Source organism: Propithecus coquereli, unplaced genomic scaffold (genome assembly GCF_000956105.1).
Source record: "Propithecus coquereli isolate 6110/MARCELLA unplaced genomic scaffold, Pcoq_1.0 Scaffold20, whole genome shotgun sequence".
In the NCBI taxonomy this organism is placed as follows: domain Eukaryota; kingdom Metazoa; phylum Chordata; class Mammalia; order Primates; family Indriidae; genus Propithecus; species Propithecus coquereli.
This window is the reverse complement of record NW_012144967.1, coordinates 8,770,752-8,789,180: the sequence shown is the minus strand read 5'-3', so window position 1 is coordinate 8,789,180 and position 18,429 is coordinate 8,770,752. Positions and strand designations below refer to the sequence as shown.

At 38.7% G+C, this 18,429-nt stretch overlaps 1 protein-coding gene across 1 annotated transcript in view; it reads right to left on the bottom strand.

Moving 5' to 3' along the window:
* AKAP13 (A kinase (PRKA) anchor protein 13) overlaps positions 1–18,429 on the bottom strand; it is a 230,946-nt gene that overhangs the window by 194,280 nt on the left and 18,237 nt on the right. Inside the window, exon 2 of the mRNA XM_012643677.1 lies at positions 4,657–4,804. Coding sequence (XP_012499131.1) covers positions 4,657–4,804 — 148 coding nt within the window. The remainder of the gene's footprint in view (positions 1–4,656; positions 4,805–18,429) is intronic.

Sequence of the window (18,429 nt, the reverse complement as noted above, 5' to 3'; positions counted from 1 at the left end):
ACTACAGGTGTGTGCCACCATGCTGCCCAGCTAATTTTTCTATTTTTTTTGTAGAGATGGGGTCTCACTCTTGCTCAGGCTGGCCCTGAGCTCCTAGCCTCAAGCGATCCTCCTGCCTCAGCCTCTCAAAGTGCTAGAATTATAGGCATGAGTCACTGTGCCCGCCTTACAACTTCTTTTCAAATGTGCTATTTAATTTGGTAATCTTTGGACATCTGCTGCTAGAAAAAGAGTCTTGGTTCATAAGAAATCAAAGATATGTAATGCTACAACTGTAGGACCATTTGTTTAGATGTGGGCTACAATTTTCCATTAAACCCAAAAGAACTTCTGATCATGGTAAACGTACTTTTTTCTTAAAAAAAAAAAAATGACAAATCTACTTTATATAATACCTTCCCTTCTGAGTGAGAAAGAAGAGAAAAATACAAAAGAGCTGAGTTAAATTTTGGGTCAATGAAAGTTTGTAGTTTTCCTGTCAACCAAGAACCCTTGCTGTGAATTCTAAAAATAAATAATAGACATGCTGAAAAAAGATTTCATTTTATGAAGATTCTACACCAAAGCCTTTCGCAGAAATAGTGTGCAGAAGCCACTAAATATTCTGTTCCATTTTTCATTCTGTAATTACTGTTTGCTTGGTCTAAATTCACAGTTCCATTAATAAAAGTGAACACAATAAAACAGTACTCTATACTCCCACTCCAAGAATTATGTTCAGATTTCTTTACACCATTTATCAATCCTACATAGGTCTTGAAAAAAATAACTCAGATTCATTTCTAGAGGAAAATCACTGACTAATTAAAGTAAGATTTAGGACTGGATTTGCACCCTATGAAAAGACAATAATGAGATATTTTATTTTTATTTATTACAAAGATAACACCTTTCATTATTTGAAATACATTTCCATTTCAGGCTATGTTTGAAAGCAAATTATAATCTTGAACTAGTCACTTCATAGGTATTTTGAAAGTAATATTTTGTCATAAAACTTGTTGATCTGTCTCTTATTAGCACGAAGATGGATTTATTTTCAAAAGAGAGGACATTCTTTCCAGTCTTCAAAGTATGTTTATTAAAAATAACTATATATGAGTAACATGCTCACTGTAAAGCATTCAAACAATTCAAATGCAGATAAAGTAGAAAATCAGAGTTTCAACCTACCTGTCTCCTAAGATGTTACTACTTACTCTTAACACACTTTATATTTTTTTTTAAAAAAGGAGAATCATATCATGTCTACCATCTTCAATGGTAGGAAGGCAAGAAAAGATCACTTTAAAAAGCCTTTACAACTTCCTTATAAATACACACACACACTTCAATTTAAGATTATTAGAAAACATGCAAAAGAAAGTGAGAAAATTGAAAGACAGGGGAGAATGGGACTATAATTTCAGTATCTGAACTCAAAGGGGATTTTTAGGAGATAATTTAGAAATGTCTCATTTTCTACCCTATCTTGGAGGAAATATTTATTTGATAAAAGGTTACAGACTAACATCAAGAAGTAGCTGCCTTTTGAAGGTCAATTAATCATCTGGGTTTAGTAAAACCTAAAATGTTACAAAACATTGACAGTGAAACATCCAGAGAACTCAAAGAAAAATCAAAGCCTGCACTCTGGATGAAACATGACATTAAAATCAAGAACAAGGCACAAAGCTCTTTTTCTTCTCTTAGCCAAAATGAACAGAATTGAAGAGCCAATCCGCATGGAAGCAGAAGGAGTGTGCACATCCCTCTCAGAGGCAGCTGCTGCAAGAAGACCAGGCACATTTATCCAGTCACTGGGATGCAGGAGCACTGTACAGACTTTCCATGAAAGGTCTTGACGCATCCGCCCGCAGCGGACAGGAAATCTGAAGCTATCAATACGGCTAACTGATGATAGAGAATCATCAAAGGTGGCTCTGGAGAAAGAACACTGCTTCCTGCTCCAAGCTAAGAATTCAACTCAAGAAGCCAGAGGCTTCTTTTGCATATCTGAAAAAAAGGGAGTTGTGTATAGGTGTGTGTACGTTCGCACATGCATCTTTCGAGAAGAGCAGCTCCCGAGAAGGAGGAGGATTCTGACACAGCAGTGACAGGGATTCCTAGAACAAGCCTTCTGAGCACACACCAGTGAACAAAACTAACGAAATTCCTTGCCCTCATGAAGCTGACACTTTAGCAGGGGCAGGCAGAAAATAAATCAGACAAACGAATAAAGTACACAGTATGTTAGAAGTTGAAAAGTGCGCTGGAGAAAAATAAAGCAGAGATGGGGCCAGAGAATGCTGAGAGGAGGCAGCTGTATATTTTTATAAGGTGGACAAGAATGGCCCCACTGAGAAGGTGATATCTGAGTGAGGACCTGACGGATGGAAGGCACAAGTCTAAGCAGCTCACAAAAGCAGATTTAAAGCAGTTTAATTCTAGGCTAAAAAATTTACCCCATGATATAAACAAGAAATTCAAAACTAAGTTAATCCCCAAAATGCCTCTATCTCTGTCCCTCCACCAATTACCAAATCAACACAAATGATGGTAGCTGAAAAAGACAACTAAACAGAAAACTCCCATACATGATGGTTACTGCAATAGGTCCTGTCAGGAATCTCCTTTATTTAGTTACCAGAGCTTCTGATACACCAACTAGGGGCTTCACTGGGACCCGTACACACACAGCAAAGGCACACATGTGCTGCCTGACTCTTCAACAGGTACAAGATGGTCTTTCAAAGACTCTAATCCTTTTGTCACCTTTGCTATAATTAGGTACCTCCTATCAGCTGCCTGACTGAATTTGGTGGGTGGCAGAATGTTTGGGACAATGCGGGGGGGAGGGGTCAAGTTGTCAGGGCCTGTAAGCAGGACAAAGAGTATGGGACATGGATAAGAGGACAACCGATTAGAAGAAAATAAAGGAGAAGGCAGGTACTAAGAGTCCAGGTGCCAACCAAATGGGTCAGGAATGATTTCTGAGGATTCAAACCAAATTAGAGGAAAGCAGCAGAGCATAACACCCATTCTGGTTGGCTTGAGTAGGCAGGGCATGGGTACTGACAGTCACGAAGCACAAACGGACACCCAGAGAGGAGTGTGGCTGGGAAAGAGCAGGCACTGAGATATACATAAGGAGGTATCGTTACAGAACCAAAGGCAAGGGAAGAAATAGGAACTAGAGCTCAGAAAGTTAGGCTGAGGGCAATAGACAAGGATCTGGTACAATCTCAGAGCTCCAGGCTGTCACATAAGTACAGGGGGTTTGTGACTCCAAGTAACTGCCTGCCACCCATCCTAATTTAAGGACCTTGCCAGTGAAGGTATAAGAGCTTCCAGGCACATCCCTCTCCACCAAGAGACTGGACTTTGCTGGGGTTGTGACTAAGGATGAGAGCTAGGATCCAGGGTTACCTCCTTGCCATATTTGCCTTTTATATGTATGTGTATTCTCCTTGTATCTATTTACACACACACCCAAGCTTTAATCCTGAAGTGTTCCTAATTCAGGAAGGAGTAAGTTTATACAAATTACCTCAATTCTTTTCCTAATAAGAGCCTAGTCAGGAACTGACCAATTATACCTAGATAAGGAGTGTTTCTCCCCATTACCAACCCGTAAGAAATGTTCAGCAATAGTGACACTGGATGGCACCCGCTACAAAGCAGATCTCAAGTTCCAGATAAGCCTTTCTGATATGACATCACCGCAGGAAACAAGATGACAGTAGCTTTCAGTTACAAGGAAGTATACCTAATATTCTTTAGAAAAGAAATCAGTATCTATGCTGATTGCCTTCTTATATTTCCTATCCCTAAAAATTTGGGGAGAATATTCCTAGAGACTATCCAGAATCTTTAAATCCTATAATTTTCAAAATCATTTTGTATCAGAAATAAAGTTACTATATATAAAATGGCAGGGCAATAAAAATTGGCAGTCCGATCCAACACCAGCAAGACCAGATATTCAAATTGCTTCATAAACTAATAATTTCTATACCACCTGTACCAACAAAGTGGAATCAGTGCTATATAAAAATGTTGGTTTAAAAAAAGTTTCAATAAAACTATATCCATTTTATTCTCTAAAGGAAAATAGTTAAACTGTCAAAATTTTTATGGATTCCCTCATTCCCTCTAAATATGCCCTCTTCAATTCTGATGAAATTGGTCAATTGTTAACTTTGAAGCAAGGTCAATTAAGGAAAGAAGCTCATCTCCAAACACAAATCAATACACCTTAAGATGCTCGGACAGGCCAAGAGATAATCATTACTCATCAGCTATTTCTGGTTGAAGTAGCAATGACTTAATGACTTTATGAGAATTTTTAATAAATAAATATTTTTCTTTTGATTCTATTAAACTTATAAATGCAATAGTGATTCAGCATTCACTCCATCATCAACTATAATTTGTTAACTTCGGGCAAATTGGGCTTTATGAAAGAAAGCTTTGTGAGCTTTTCTATCATAGATACTGAGGAATGTGTTACTAACTGTGTTTTACACCTTTTGGTTTTGCCGCCAGGAAATTCAGAATCAAGTTTGCGGTTATAGCACCCTGATTCACTCTTCTTATCACTCTATACTGAGGAATATAGAATAAAAGTGTTTAAGGACTACTAAAGGCTAGTAAAGATCCCATTGTAATACTTACCAGGAGCAATGGTCTCCAACGTATCAGAACTGACCTTCCGAGTACTTGTACAGTGATGGAGGGTGGAACCCGAAAATACCAAGTAAAAAACTACATCATCTTCAACTTTGTCCTCTTCAGCAAGCAGTACTGTAACAACACAATCACCCTGGGAAAGCAAACGATATAGCAAGTTTGCATCAGTAAAGGTTCCCCTTGGGAGCCTATTTTTATAAAACATCATATGTAAGTGAAAATCAAATATATCATCAATTCTGTGCCCCCTTTCTAGTAGTTTTAAACAAGTATAAATACTGACTGAGCATTTATGTGCCAGGCAATATTCTAGGCATTGAGAATACAGAATGAACCTGAAAATAAGATCTTTGTCTTCTTTAAACTTATATTTTAGTAGAGGTGACTAGGCAAACAAGTACACTAACCAAATAACAGTTTGTGTATTTACTTGATGAATATGCAGAAAGAAAAAAAAGGGGGGGAGGATACAAGAAAATTCACAAATAAGGCAGAGGATGGAAGGGGCATAATAAATAGTTACATCCTCATACTCAGAATGCCCTTAACTCCTGTATTATGGTTGCAGCAATAATTCTCTCAATTCTACACTCCACAAATCACTGTCAAGTCCACTCCTTCTCCCATAATGGTGGAGAGACTCTAACAGACTTGCCTGGAAATAGGAGAGTGTGAAGGGCATGAGCTTGGGCTCCAGACAAATCTGGATTTAAATCCCACTTGCAAGGACTTTACTTAGATCCATTAAACCTCAGTTTCCTTGCCTGTATAAATGAAGATGATACTATAACCAGCTCTATGAACGAATTTCAATGACCCCTATATGTTTTTATAATCCTCTCCCTCTCATGTTATAGATTCGCAGGCCAACAGGGCTTGATGACCTTTCTGAGTTGTTTCCTAGAAATAATGGAATTTCTGGAAGACAAAGGAATGGAGATTCTCAAGGCCCCTAAGCCAATACAATCACATGCTGTATGACGTTTTCAGTTAACGAAGGACTGCATATACAACAGTGTCCCAACAGTGGTCCCACAAGATTATATAATGTCATATTTTTACTGTACCTTTTCTATATTTAGATACACAAATACTCACCATTGTGTTATAACTGCCTACAGTATTTAGTAAAGTAACATGCTGTACAGGTTTGTAGCCTAGAAGCAATATACTATACCATATAGCCTAGCTACATGGTAGGCTATACCATCTATGTTTGTGATGTTCACAGAACAATGAGATAGCCTAATGACTCATTTCTCAGAACATATCTCCATGGTCAAACAACACACAAGTATGTATGAAAACTCATGGAACATGTTCAGCTCTCAGTCTATGGTAATATTCTTAATCTATTACAATGGGAGAGTTGTTTTTCTAACAATTTGTGTTTCCTGAGCATCTGGCATCTCTGCTTTTCTTTATCCAGCGCTACATTAAGCCCTTGGAATCCGACAAAAATCTTACGCCAATAATTTTGTCCATGACTTTGCAACTATCTAGAAGGTAAGACATTTTTGTCTTTTAGTTGCAAATATTCTTTAGCAATTGTTATACATTGATTTTTTTAAATCAAGGCTAACTTAAATATGTCCTATAAAATACAGCCCTAATTACCATTCTCCCAATTATAAACACTATATAATCTGTGTTGTAACCATAACAAAAGATTTTAAAGCATCAAGGGTTAAAGCACTGAAACTTAATATTATGCAAATCTTAATAATGCACTATGGAAAAATCAATTTACAGAAAGCCAGGCCATTTCAGCATTATAATTAGGCAAGTGAATTTTCATTACTTATAGCATTTGTTTCTGTTCCATTTTAGCAACAATTAAAGACCATAAGAGAACCATGCCACCCTGTGGCCATAACTTATTAATAAGCACAGCAGCATAATTGAGCAGAAGATAGTTTTTCACTAACCACTGAAAAGCAAAAATCATAAAGTCAAACTTAGGAACCACGGCTCCTAACAGAAACGCTCCAGTAGGTAGATTCTGGAAACAACTCAAAGTATTTCCCAAAGCCCTGAGTCTGTCTCTTATTTGATCTTAGTGCCTTGTGCAACACCCTGTACACGGTAGGTGCTGAAACTGGTTGAATACAACATTATAGGAAGTCAGAATGAACTATTATCTCCATCAAGCTGTAACTTACTTTGTCAAAAAGTTAGTTATTAATATGACAACTTTTTTTTTTGAACGTGAGAGCTCCAAAGCGCCCTAACACAAAGAATATCACAGTTGGTAAAAGAGAATTATCACCATCTTCAGTCACTACTCAGAATTACACTTTCACCTTGCATGTCAGACCTTTCTTGGAAACATTTTTGAAAAGCTTAGGCTGGAAAATATTTAATATCCTTTGGCATGATGCAACCAGTTAAGATGTCTGCAGCACATATGAGAAGAATCAATTTCTTCAGGTATTAAAATGCCATTATAACCTGAAAAAAGTACAAATGAAAGTGCAAAAGTTTCTTCCAAGTTGGCAAACTATGACCCATAGACCAAACCCAGTCCCACCCCCCAACCACCCCACTCACTTATCTTTGTATGGCTCACAAGCTGGAAAAAGGTTTTTACATTTTTTTAATGGTCAAGGGAAAAAAAAAATCAAAAGAAGGTCTTTTAAAGTGAAAATTATTAAATATATGAAATTCAAATCTCATGTCCATAAATAATAAAAGTTCTATTGGAACCCAGCCCTGCCCATTCATTTACACATTGTCCATGGCTACTTTTGCACTACAATGAGCCACAGCAGTTGGACTGATTACAACAGAGACCTTATGGCCCACAGCTTAAATGATTTACTACCTGGACCTTTACAGGAATCACTCTGATTTCTAACCTGGAATTCTAAGAAAAATCGTCCTTTTCGAGATCAAGGATTTTCTCTCTACGTAAGACCTCACATCTTGCTGGGGGACTTTCCATGCCCCAAGACATGAGTGATGTCTGGGGCCTTCCTTTGTCTGGGGACAGGAGAGATGGCTAACAAGAAGATGAAATCATTTTAACAAAGGTTTCAATATCAACTCCTTTTTTCATTCCCAAGGCAAAAACAAGTAAGTTTTAAATTGCTTTCATACCTCTAATAGTTTTTTAAAAATGTTAAGTCACACTATGTTATGCTCAAAATATTCAGAAGAAGGGAATATAGAAGCCTCATTCACTTCAAAGCCACTTGAAATTTAGATTTCAAAAGCACCTAGAATTAAGGTACCTGTTTTTCCTTGAAGGAGTATTCTCTGCACACCAATAAAGTCACTGAGAGCAAACAACAAACTCTGCATTTCAGCCACATGACTCCTATTTTACTGTAGTACCCAGTACCTACTACTACTTAAAATGGCCTTGAAATATTACACAAGTGGCATAGTGTTAAAAAAATAAAAATTAAAAAGAGATCTAGGTAACAACTTCTGTTGAGGTGGTTGCTTTAATCCTACCATCCGTGCAGGATACCCTGGTAAATTACTCTGCTGTTCGTGGGAAGGATCAGCCCCTCAGAATGAACAGATAAATCAGGCTGGCTAAATAGTTAAAAAGTCTGTCCACGTTTCTAACCACAACAGATGAACTTATTAACAAAGGCAATTTTCAAAACATTCTCAATTATAATTTTAGTTTGCCCCAACCCCAGGAAGAGTACGCATCTACATCACTACTCCTCCAATAATTTGAACTCAAAAAACAGAGTGTTATCCTTAACAAAGATATTTTTCATGTTTCTTCATTAGTGAGAACAGATCCTTGAACCTGACAAATTTTTCAGGGCCCTAATTAGTTTTGCTGACAGATGACACAAGAGCTAATGGAAAAGACAATCTTTATTAGGCTCCATTTCATAAGTATTGGTAATCCCCAAAATATAAATGCATTATGATCCAAAATGTCGACAATCAATTGCCTATTTGCCAATATAAACAGGTTTTTATAAAAGTGTTATCTTAAAAAAGGTTTTTGAATGGTAGACATAGTCTCAGTTTTCCCCATCCTGAACCCATTTATATAGATACATACTGCATTAACAGCCCTGTAATCATCTCTATGTAATTATTAAGTAAAAATCATTTTTTCACTTAGATTTTTAACCTGGGATTCTAAAAATGTATCTTCGTTTTCAAGATCAAAGATTTCTTCTCCACATGAGACTCAGCATCTTGCTGAGAGACTGTCCATGCCCCAAGATATTAGTGGTCCGAGGTTTTCCTTTAACTAGGGAAAGTGACCTAAGGAAAAGATGGCATGGGGAAGGGGTGGGAAGAAGTGAATTACGGTGTGGGGGTGAATGGAAGGGTCAGGGCCTTGCAGACAGGAAAGATGGTAGAGAGGGATTAGGGGCATGAGGTAGTTAGGAAGTTCTGAAGGAAGAAGGGTGAAAGAAGGGATAGCACCGATGTCTTAGTAAGACAGTGTCTGCCATAGGCTTTTGAAGATAGGCCCAGTCAGCAGCAAAGTGATTGCAGTGGGATACTAGAACTGGCTTGTACAGGCTCATGAGTGCTGGCTTAAATTTTCAGGAATTCTACAAGCCAGTTGTTAAACACAGCCTTTATTAAAAATTAAATGATACAAGCGTATAATTAAGTAAACTATATTAAAACAAATGTAATGAAATCCATCACTTTTTAATTATTTACCACATTTTACCATTATCAATGCTCTTAGGGTTTACCTCTATCGTATCCACATAGAAATTCTATATAATGGTGTGTCCTGCATGTCTTCCCAGTACACATTTCTTGCCTACTCTGCGTTCAGTGATGTGGCCTTGATAGCTTGGAATCAACCATTAGGGGAGTATTTACAACACTCCCAAATTGGCAAATGCCACAAACCAGGGTTTTCTTTTTTTCTTTTTAATCAGCACCCCACTAGAACAGGTCAGCAGAAGGGGCTTGGGGGGAAAGGGAAAGAATTTCCACAGGGAAGGCCAAGGTATGTCATGGCAGGCCCAATTAAGAGAGGTCACCATTTACGAGAAGAATGGAGGAGTCCTTGCTATAAGAGAAAATCCTAGATAGGTACAAAGCATCTCAGGTTATGGATAACAGTGTTGCCATAGTTCTGCTCACAACAGTTTGATATTATCACCACCTTAAGTCAGTTTGCCTACTAACTTTATTTTAACTTGGTTTATAACTTGTTAGCATAGGGCAGTGGTTAAGAATATGGTCTCTGAAGCCAGTATGCCTGGGTTTGAATCACAGTACAGTATATTACTTTCTATCTCTTTAAATAGGGTATGTTATTTAAGTTCTGTATAGCACAAGAAAGGGTAACAATCATACTTACCTCATAAGGTTGTTTTAAGAATTAAATGAGTGATAAAAGGCAAGCACCTATAGCGGTGCATGGTACAGAGTGTTCAATGACTGCTATTACTGTGTACCAGAATGTGCACATCCCATGAGCATGTTTTATTCACCGAGATATCCCCTTTGTCTAGACTAATAAGTAACAGGGATTCAATACATACATTTGAAAAGAAAGAAAAGGAAATACCAAATCTTTAATAAAAGTTACTCCTAGATGGTGGCTGAGGGCAATTTTAATATACTTTGTGCTTTTCTGTGTATTTCATTTTCTGAACGCCTACTGAAGGTGAGAGGCTAAACGAAGTGCTTTATAAACACTGCAAGTTATTTTTATCCCCATTTTAGAGAGGACAATAGTGTAGCCCAGAGAATTTTTTAAAACTTGCTTAAGAACAAAGCTAAAAAGGACAAGCTGGGATTCAAACCCAAGTAGGCTTCCAAAGTCTGTATTCTTTCTACCATTCTGACCCTGAAGTTAAGCACAGGAGACATAGTTAGGTGGAAGAAAAAGATAAATATATATATATATACACACACACACACACACAAAGTGGTGATTATAGATAGAAGGAACACATGAATAATAGCACACAAGCAGGGGACACCAAAAGAGCTGTAGAAGTTTAGGAGGAGGAAGAGAGTGCTGAGAACAAGGAAGGTGGACGTGTCCAGAGGTGGTGAAGGGAGGGCAGGCAGGAGGATGCTTACGCTCAGGGTAAACTCAAGCCCAGGCACAACAGTTGTCACAAGGAAGTGTGACAAGGCCAGAGAGGTCCGTTTATGTGTGCACTTTTCTCACTGTGCTATACATGTCTCCCATCACCATCTGAAGCCTGTGGAAAGCAAGAACTGTGTCTCTTGAACATCGCACAATGCCTACCTAGCGTCACTAGGAAATTGTTCAATAACTGAGTGAATAAAGATGGCAGAGTTCCCACACTGTCCAGCAGTGAAGAAAAAAAAAATTTAAGATTGAAATTTAAGTTTTAAGATTTAAAAAATTTTTAAAAAATTAAAAGGATGGCACAGATCATCTTATGTCAAATATTAATGGCAAGCCAAAAGATTTATACTTGAAACTGTGTGGGCAAGGAAAAAAAGATACAGTCTTGCGTGGTATGTATTGTTGGGGGAATGTGACATGTTAAAATGTCCTAGAAAAATTTCTCTCACAGACTATCCTAAGAAGGAAGAAGAGAACAGAGGCAAGGAAACTATTCAGGAAAAATATGAGAAAGATATGATATGAGGAAATAAAAAGAGCTTGAACTGCTACAGTAGCAAGGTATTCTAAAAAGAAATAAATGTGGGAAAGGCATTTTGTTAAAAATAACTTGATGAAATGTGACAACTGACTGGATAGGGGCTGGAGGACAGTAAACATAAAGCACACTTACAGAAAAAGGGGTAACTCTTTAAGGAAACACAGGTCATAGGAATGGTTTGTGAGGAGGAGGATGAGCTTTAAATCTTAAGTTTCATATACCAGCAGGATAGATCATTGTAGATATACATCCGACAGGTACGTAGCATGACAGGCTGTCAGAAAAGGGCTGGGCAGGCAAGGCAGATCTGAGTATCAACCTGCACTAAGCTAAGAACTGAAGCCTTGACCACAGATGAGTTCTCCATGCTGACAGGGTGCCAGGGACTAGGCCCTGGTGTTCCTGCAGGGGAGGGCGGGAAACAGAGACTGACCTGGAGAAACAGGCAAAACAAGGAAAGGCCAGCCAGAGAAGAGGAAAATCAGAGAACAGAGGATCCACAAAGCCAAGAGGCAAGGATGTAAAGGACTTGTCACATTGAAAGGAATGATTTTTTTAAACAATCCCCAGAACACACGATGGAGGAGAGATATCTGAAGACAGAAAAGCAGCAAACTTAAACAATTTTTTTCCCCCATAACATGCCATTCATCTATCTATTCCAGTGCCTCAAACCTAGAAATAGGCACTCTGGACCCAAGAAGAACCCAAACTCAAGTGCCACCTAGAAAGATGATGATACTTATTTTTCTCTGTTAATGGCAGCCAACTGAGCCCTCTGCAGCCAAAACCTTAAAGTACTTATTTCATATTTCAAGTCGTTCAGAAAGGTCATTTGCTAAACTAAAACAAATATTACTTCCCAAATCCATGGTTCAATCAATTTTCCACCATCTAAAATAGTTCAGATTTCTGTTAATTTATACACCTTGTTGTTAATACCCTAGGTAACTACAAAAGCCTTTTGGGGATGATATAATCTACACAAGATATAACTGTTAATCTGTGCTAATTAGGTAGAAAGCTAGTCTGCATTAATTAAAATTAAAGGATTTTCAAATGACTTATTACTAGCAAATATTAATATATACAGAACTGCCATCCACTAATATTGGGATTCTTTTTAAAAATATGACTATTACATGAAACATTAATGTTGATTTTTAAATGAGCCTTAATATGTTTGAAAACATTGTTTTTTAAATACTTCCTTTAATATATTTTACTTTATTGTTTCAATATTTTTTATTACTGGTGTAAAATTTTGTTCCAGTCAATCCAATAGGTAAGTTAATTAGTAGAAACATATTCAATAGTCCAATATTAATGTGTTCATTGCCTTCCTTTCTGTTCTGTTCCCATTACCAAAGACATAAATTCATCCATTCATGCTAAACAAGCACACAGAGCCTTATGGTTAATGTATTGTGTCTCTGCTATCAAGCAGGTGCTAGAATTACAAAGATAAAGACTACTCGGTCTCTGTCCTCCAGGAACACAGACAGACACGCACACACACAGAATGCCAAGCGATAAATGCTATATTAGCACGCATACAGGCTTCCCTGGGTACAGAGATGAATGCCCAAACTCTACCTTGAAGGGTATGGCCAGAAAGGCTTTTGTGGAGAAATGCCTGTGCCAGTGCTGCTCAAGGCTCAAGACAGATCATCTCGGTGGGCACACAGTCTCTGAAAGTTTGTGGTGAAGCTGGGGAAGAGACTGCATCTAGTTCATCTCTGTGTACTCAACATCTCTTCAAAAGGCCTGACATACAGCAAGTGCTCAATCAATGTTTGTTGGGTTGAACCAACTGTATTTCATCTTTTTAAGCAAGAAAACTTAAAGTACTACAAATAAGAAAAATAGGCCGGGTGCGGTGGCTCACGTCTGTAATCCCAACTCTCTGGGAGGCCGAGGCGGGCGGATTGTTTGAACTCAGGAGTTTGAAATCAGCCTGAGCAAGAGCGAGCCCCGTCTCTACTAAAATTAGAAAGAAATTAATTAGACAACTAAAAATATATAGAAAAAATTAGCCGGGCCTGGTGGCACATGCCTGGAGTCCCAGCTACTCGGGAGGCTGAGGCAGGAGGATCGCTTAGCCCAGGAGTTTGAGGTTGCTGTGAGCTAGGCTGACGCCAATGGCACTCTAGCCCAGGCAACACAGTGAGACTCTGTCTCAAAAAAAATAAATAAATAAAATAAAAATACTAAGTTTGTCTTGCTTCCTTCCTTCATTTAAACATTGGCTGAGCACTTAGGTGAAGAACTATGGAACACACTGAGGCTATAAAAACAAGCCAATTCTTGCCCTCTTAGGTCTCATAGCCTCTACAGGGAGGAGACAAATAATGCAATAATTGCAGCTATATAAAAAGCACTGTAGGAAAAGCAAGGATTAGGGACTGTAAAAGTTAGAGGAGGCACCTGATGGGCCTGAGCGAAAGTCAGGGGAGGGAGGCTTCCCACAGAAGCCTCAAACAGGTCATTTGGGAGGAAGGAGCCAGAGGAACACAAATTCTCTCTTACCCAATGTCAAATTTTGTTTGAAAGAGATGATATTTGCAACAAGTGCACAGAGGTGACACATGGGAGGAGGTGAAAGAGATTACAAACTAAATATAAAATCATTCAGGAAACAGCTGTCAGACCTTAGAGTTTTTAAACAATAGATATAATGGAGCTTACAAAGTGTCATGTAACACTAGCAAACCCCAAAGAAATATAAACCTCCCTTGTATTTCTATCTTTGTGAGCACACTAAAGTGCTATTCTTTGGCCTTCCTTACATCGTAATTCATTCAAAAGAAGAATATTATAAAATTTAATTATATAACACATGAATGATATTCATGCTTAATTTACTGAAGTGCTGTAGGAAAATGAAAGACAAGTTTATAAGACACAGTCACAGCAAAGCAGTACCCTGAGCTTCTTAAGGTAAGAACATAAACATATGACGCTGTTGCCATCAGGCTAGAAAACAGAAGGCCTACTAGACAAAACAAACCCAAAATCCCAAACCATCCAACAGAGCCGTTCAGTTCTGTTGGTTCTTTAATATTCCCTCAAAATAGCTTTATGGCTCTCAGAGTAGCTTAGTTTTTCTGGGCAATTAATACCATTACAAAGTGTGTCTATGTGTATATTTGTGCACAAGGACAAAAATCTTCAATATTATTTAGCATCCACTATTTCTTAAATGGAACATGCTACTGAATAACAAGGTATTAGCCACGACAAAGGGCCGTGAAGTATAAAAATGCAGGCTCAGGAATAAGATCAGGATCAGTCACTTAATATCTACAGAACCCTGATAAATAACTGCTTGAACTAATTTTGTTAGCAAAACGAATTCATTCACTGCAATATTTATTGTATTGTGCATTAGGCACGGTCGGGAACCAGGGTACACACATGAAAGAGACAAGGCCCTGCCTTCACGGAGCTTACATTTTAGCAGGTAAGACAAATTATAACAAGTAACATTGGGGGAGAAATTCTATTAGAACAAGACAGCAGGGGTTGGGTGGTCTGAAGCAGGGGTGAGAAGATGCTTTTTCAGATAGGGTAGGTGGTCAGGGAAAGCTCCTCTGAGGAAGTCACGTTTGAGCCGAAACCTGAATGAAGCAAGTTAAGGAAGACAGAGAAAGTATTCAATCAAGGCAAAGGGAATATAGCAAGTGCAAGGCAGATCCACATTGAGCATATTCGTGGAACAAAGGCCAGTCTGGAGCAGCAAATGAATAAACACTGGATGGGAAGTGAGGTTGGAGTGTGGGGTTTTTTTAGTGTGATGCTGGACCACTGGAGGGTTTTGAAAAGGAAAGTGACGTAATGTGATTTATGTTTTAAAAGAATTATTATGATTCCTCCGAGGGCAGTAGATCACAGCAAGGGAGCTATAGAAGCAGGAAGACCACTCAGGAAGCTATTAAGAGTGGTCCAGATGAAACTGTGACAGTGAACTGCGCTGAAGAGCCACCATCTCCCTCAGAGGGCTGTAATCCACCCACCACCCCTTACCTTAAACAAAACAAAACAAAAAAATCTACATAAAGTGCCTGAGGAAAAGAACAGCTCAATAAATATTCCCCCTAGCTCATTCCTGCTTGAAATGCTTTGAGTATAACTTGCTGAAACCCATCAGTAAAGATACAAGATACCAAGTGGGCAAGGCAAAATGCCACAGACAGATGCAAGAGGGGCCACCATGCCCAAGGACAATCAATCCTCTCCTCCCAGGGTCCACGGCCCTCACTCCTGCCACTTCCTCCTGGGCAAGTCTAGAAACACACTAAAAGCTTCTCCTACGGCAGATGCCCACCTATACCCAGGGAGTGCCATAAATCTGGGGTGTGTGTGTGTGTGTGTGTGTGTGTGTTCGGGGAATGTCAGTTCTAAAAGAAGCAGGCTGGTTGTATCTGTCCCCAGAAGCTTGCACTCTTGGCCACACAACCACCACCTGTCACTGGGTTTTGGTGAAATCCAAATTGGTTCACCAGAAGAATGTCAAGCCCTCTGCCCTGGAGTAAAGGGAAAGTTAGAAGTAACTTTTTCTGTCTTCACTGTGGTTTTTGGACCCAAGGAAGAGGTGGATAGCTTTGTGTCATACAGCACCAGATGTTGCCTTTTTTAATCCTCAGGACTAGGCACTCACTGAGATGTACAGTCTTGTTCTTTGTACACTCAGGCTACCAAAAGAAAAGATGAGAGTAGGGTCTCTCTACCATGTAGGAGCTGTTCTTAGTCTAATACAAGGATTGGCAAACTTTTTCTGTAAAGACTCAGATGGTAAATATTTTTATGGTCACTGTTGCAACTACTCGGTTCTATTTGTAGCACAAAAGCAACCACAGACAATACATAAAGGAATAGGGATGGTTGCATTCCAATAAAACTTTATTTATAAAAACAGGCAATGGGCCAGATTTGGCTCATAGGCTGTAGTTTGCCAACCCCTGGTCTAGTAAAGTTTTATATTACCTTGATCATCTTACGAAAAATATGCTCCCTCTCCCCAGAAACAAACACACACGCACGATACTTTGCATACATTTTCCAAAGGTTCACATCCTGCCCCAAGACATCAACAAAAAACAGATTAAGAACTCCTGACCTAGTAGGAGAAACTCATGTCAACATGTAGTGATATAACAGGTGCTATAAACAGAATCATTTCAAAAGTGCTATGACATAACAGAAGAGAAAGAAAAGGAAGGGATAAAACTGGCCAAAGGAGAAGGCTACCGCTACCTGGAGAAGGTAGCACTTATGATGAATCTCAAAAAACCACACAGGAGTTGACTAGACAAACAAAGGATACCAGTCACTCCAAAGAGGGGAAAGGATGTACAAAGGCAGAGAAGTGGACAAACATGGCACGTTTAAGGAGTATTGCACCATGGCTTGACCATAAGGAACACAAACTTAAAGGAATGCCGAGGATTTCAGCCTTTATATTCTAAACCAAGGGGCACATGGAAGGATTAACAACATTGTCCCTTGTACTTTCTGTACTTGGTTGGTGAAGACTGCTTCCTGAGAACAGGGACCATATTTGTTTTATTCAGTGCTATATCACTGCCTAAACATGTGTCTGGTTGTTTCACACGCTCAATAAATGTTGGCCGAATGAATGAATTCCTATCTGGACTCTTCCTGTTAACAATCTGCCTCTCTTTCTTCAATTCATCTTAAACACTTAAGATGACTGGATAAGAAATGAAAGATCTAGAATTTAATGCTCCAGTTATACCAAATTTTTAGCTCAATAGTCCTTAAAAAGTGACTTATAATATAATTAAAATATAAATAAGGACAAGAAGAGAAAATCATAGCATCACCCTTATTTATTTAATCTAGGGGCTTTACCCATCTCTCTCCTATGTGGAAAATATTCAGATACTCTCCACACTCCTCAAGATAAAGCTGAGTCTCCAAACTAGCCAGCAAAGCTGTTTTTATAAATCTTTCCTTAAAAGATGCCTCAAGAAACATGAATAGAAATCCATTAAGAAATTTATTGATTTTTAGCATAAACTGAAATCATTCAAGATACAGACTTAGGTTAATTTCACTGTTAGAAAATATTAAACAATTTCATTTGACATATAAAGTTACTCTTTATTTAACTGGCTAATCTGCTTTTGCCAGATAAAGATACTAGCCAGTGAAATTCTATAACCTGTATTCTTCATTTTCCATCATACACGTGTACACTTCGGCCCAAAGGATCCCTCTTCCCAATGCTAACATAAAACTATTATTTTAAATACTACCACTAATAATAATAATCCAAATTCATATTGTCTTCCAACTTCATAATTTTGCAACACTAAGATATAGGCAAATTCTTAATGATTTCCACGCACCACCTATTTGGTCCATTAAAACAAGGCCAGCAGATGGCGCTCATAAAATCTGTTGGGTTCTCTGTTTTTGGAGTGGTTTTTAGAGACTATTCTCCCTATGGGGAAGAACCTTCAGACTTCAGATGGAAAAGGAATCAAATTTCAAGAAGTTTTGGAAATCAATTAATGTATGGCCCCCTTAATGAAAAATATCCCTTAAAACGAAGAGAGTTTTTAACAGTTCTAAGCTGGGCACAGCGGCACACAGCTGTAATCCCAGCTACAGGGGAGACTGAAGCAGGAGTACTGCTTGAGCCCAGGAGCTCAAGGCCAGCCCAGGCAACACAGTAAGACCCAGTGGCAAAAAACAAAACAGCCGGGTGTAGTGGCTCATGCCTGTAATCCTAGTACTCTGGGAGGCCAAGGCAGGAGGATCCTTGAGCTCAGGAGTTCAAGACCAGCCTGAGCAAGAGCAGGATCCTGTCTCTACTAAAAAAAATAGACAAAATTAGCTGGCATGGTGGTGCGCACCTATAGTCCCAGCTAGCTACTCAGGAGGCTTAGGAGGGAGGATTACTTGAGCCCAGGAGTTTTTCGGGTTGCAGTAAGTAAGCTATGATGACCCACTGCACTCTCTACCCAGGCTGACAGAGCAAGACCCTGTCAGAAAACAAAACAAAACCACTAAGTGTATAAACTCTTTTTGATTGAACATCTAACCCTACCTCTCATTCTGTTCTTGTTAAGCAAAGCTAAATTGGTCAGAGGGCGTTGGCGTTCCTGGTGACTTTAAACACACACACACACAC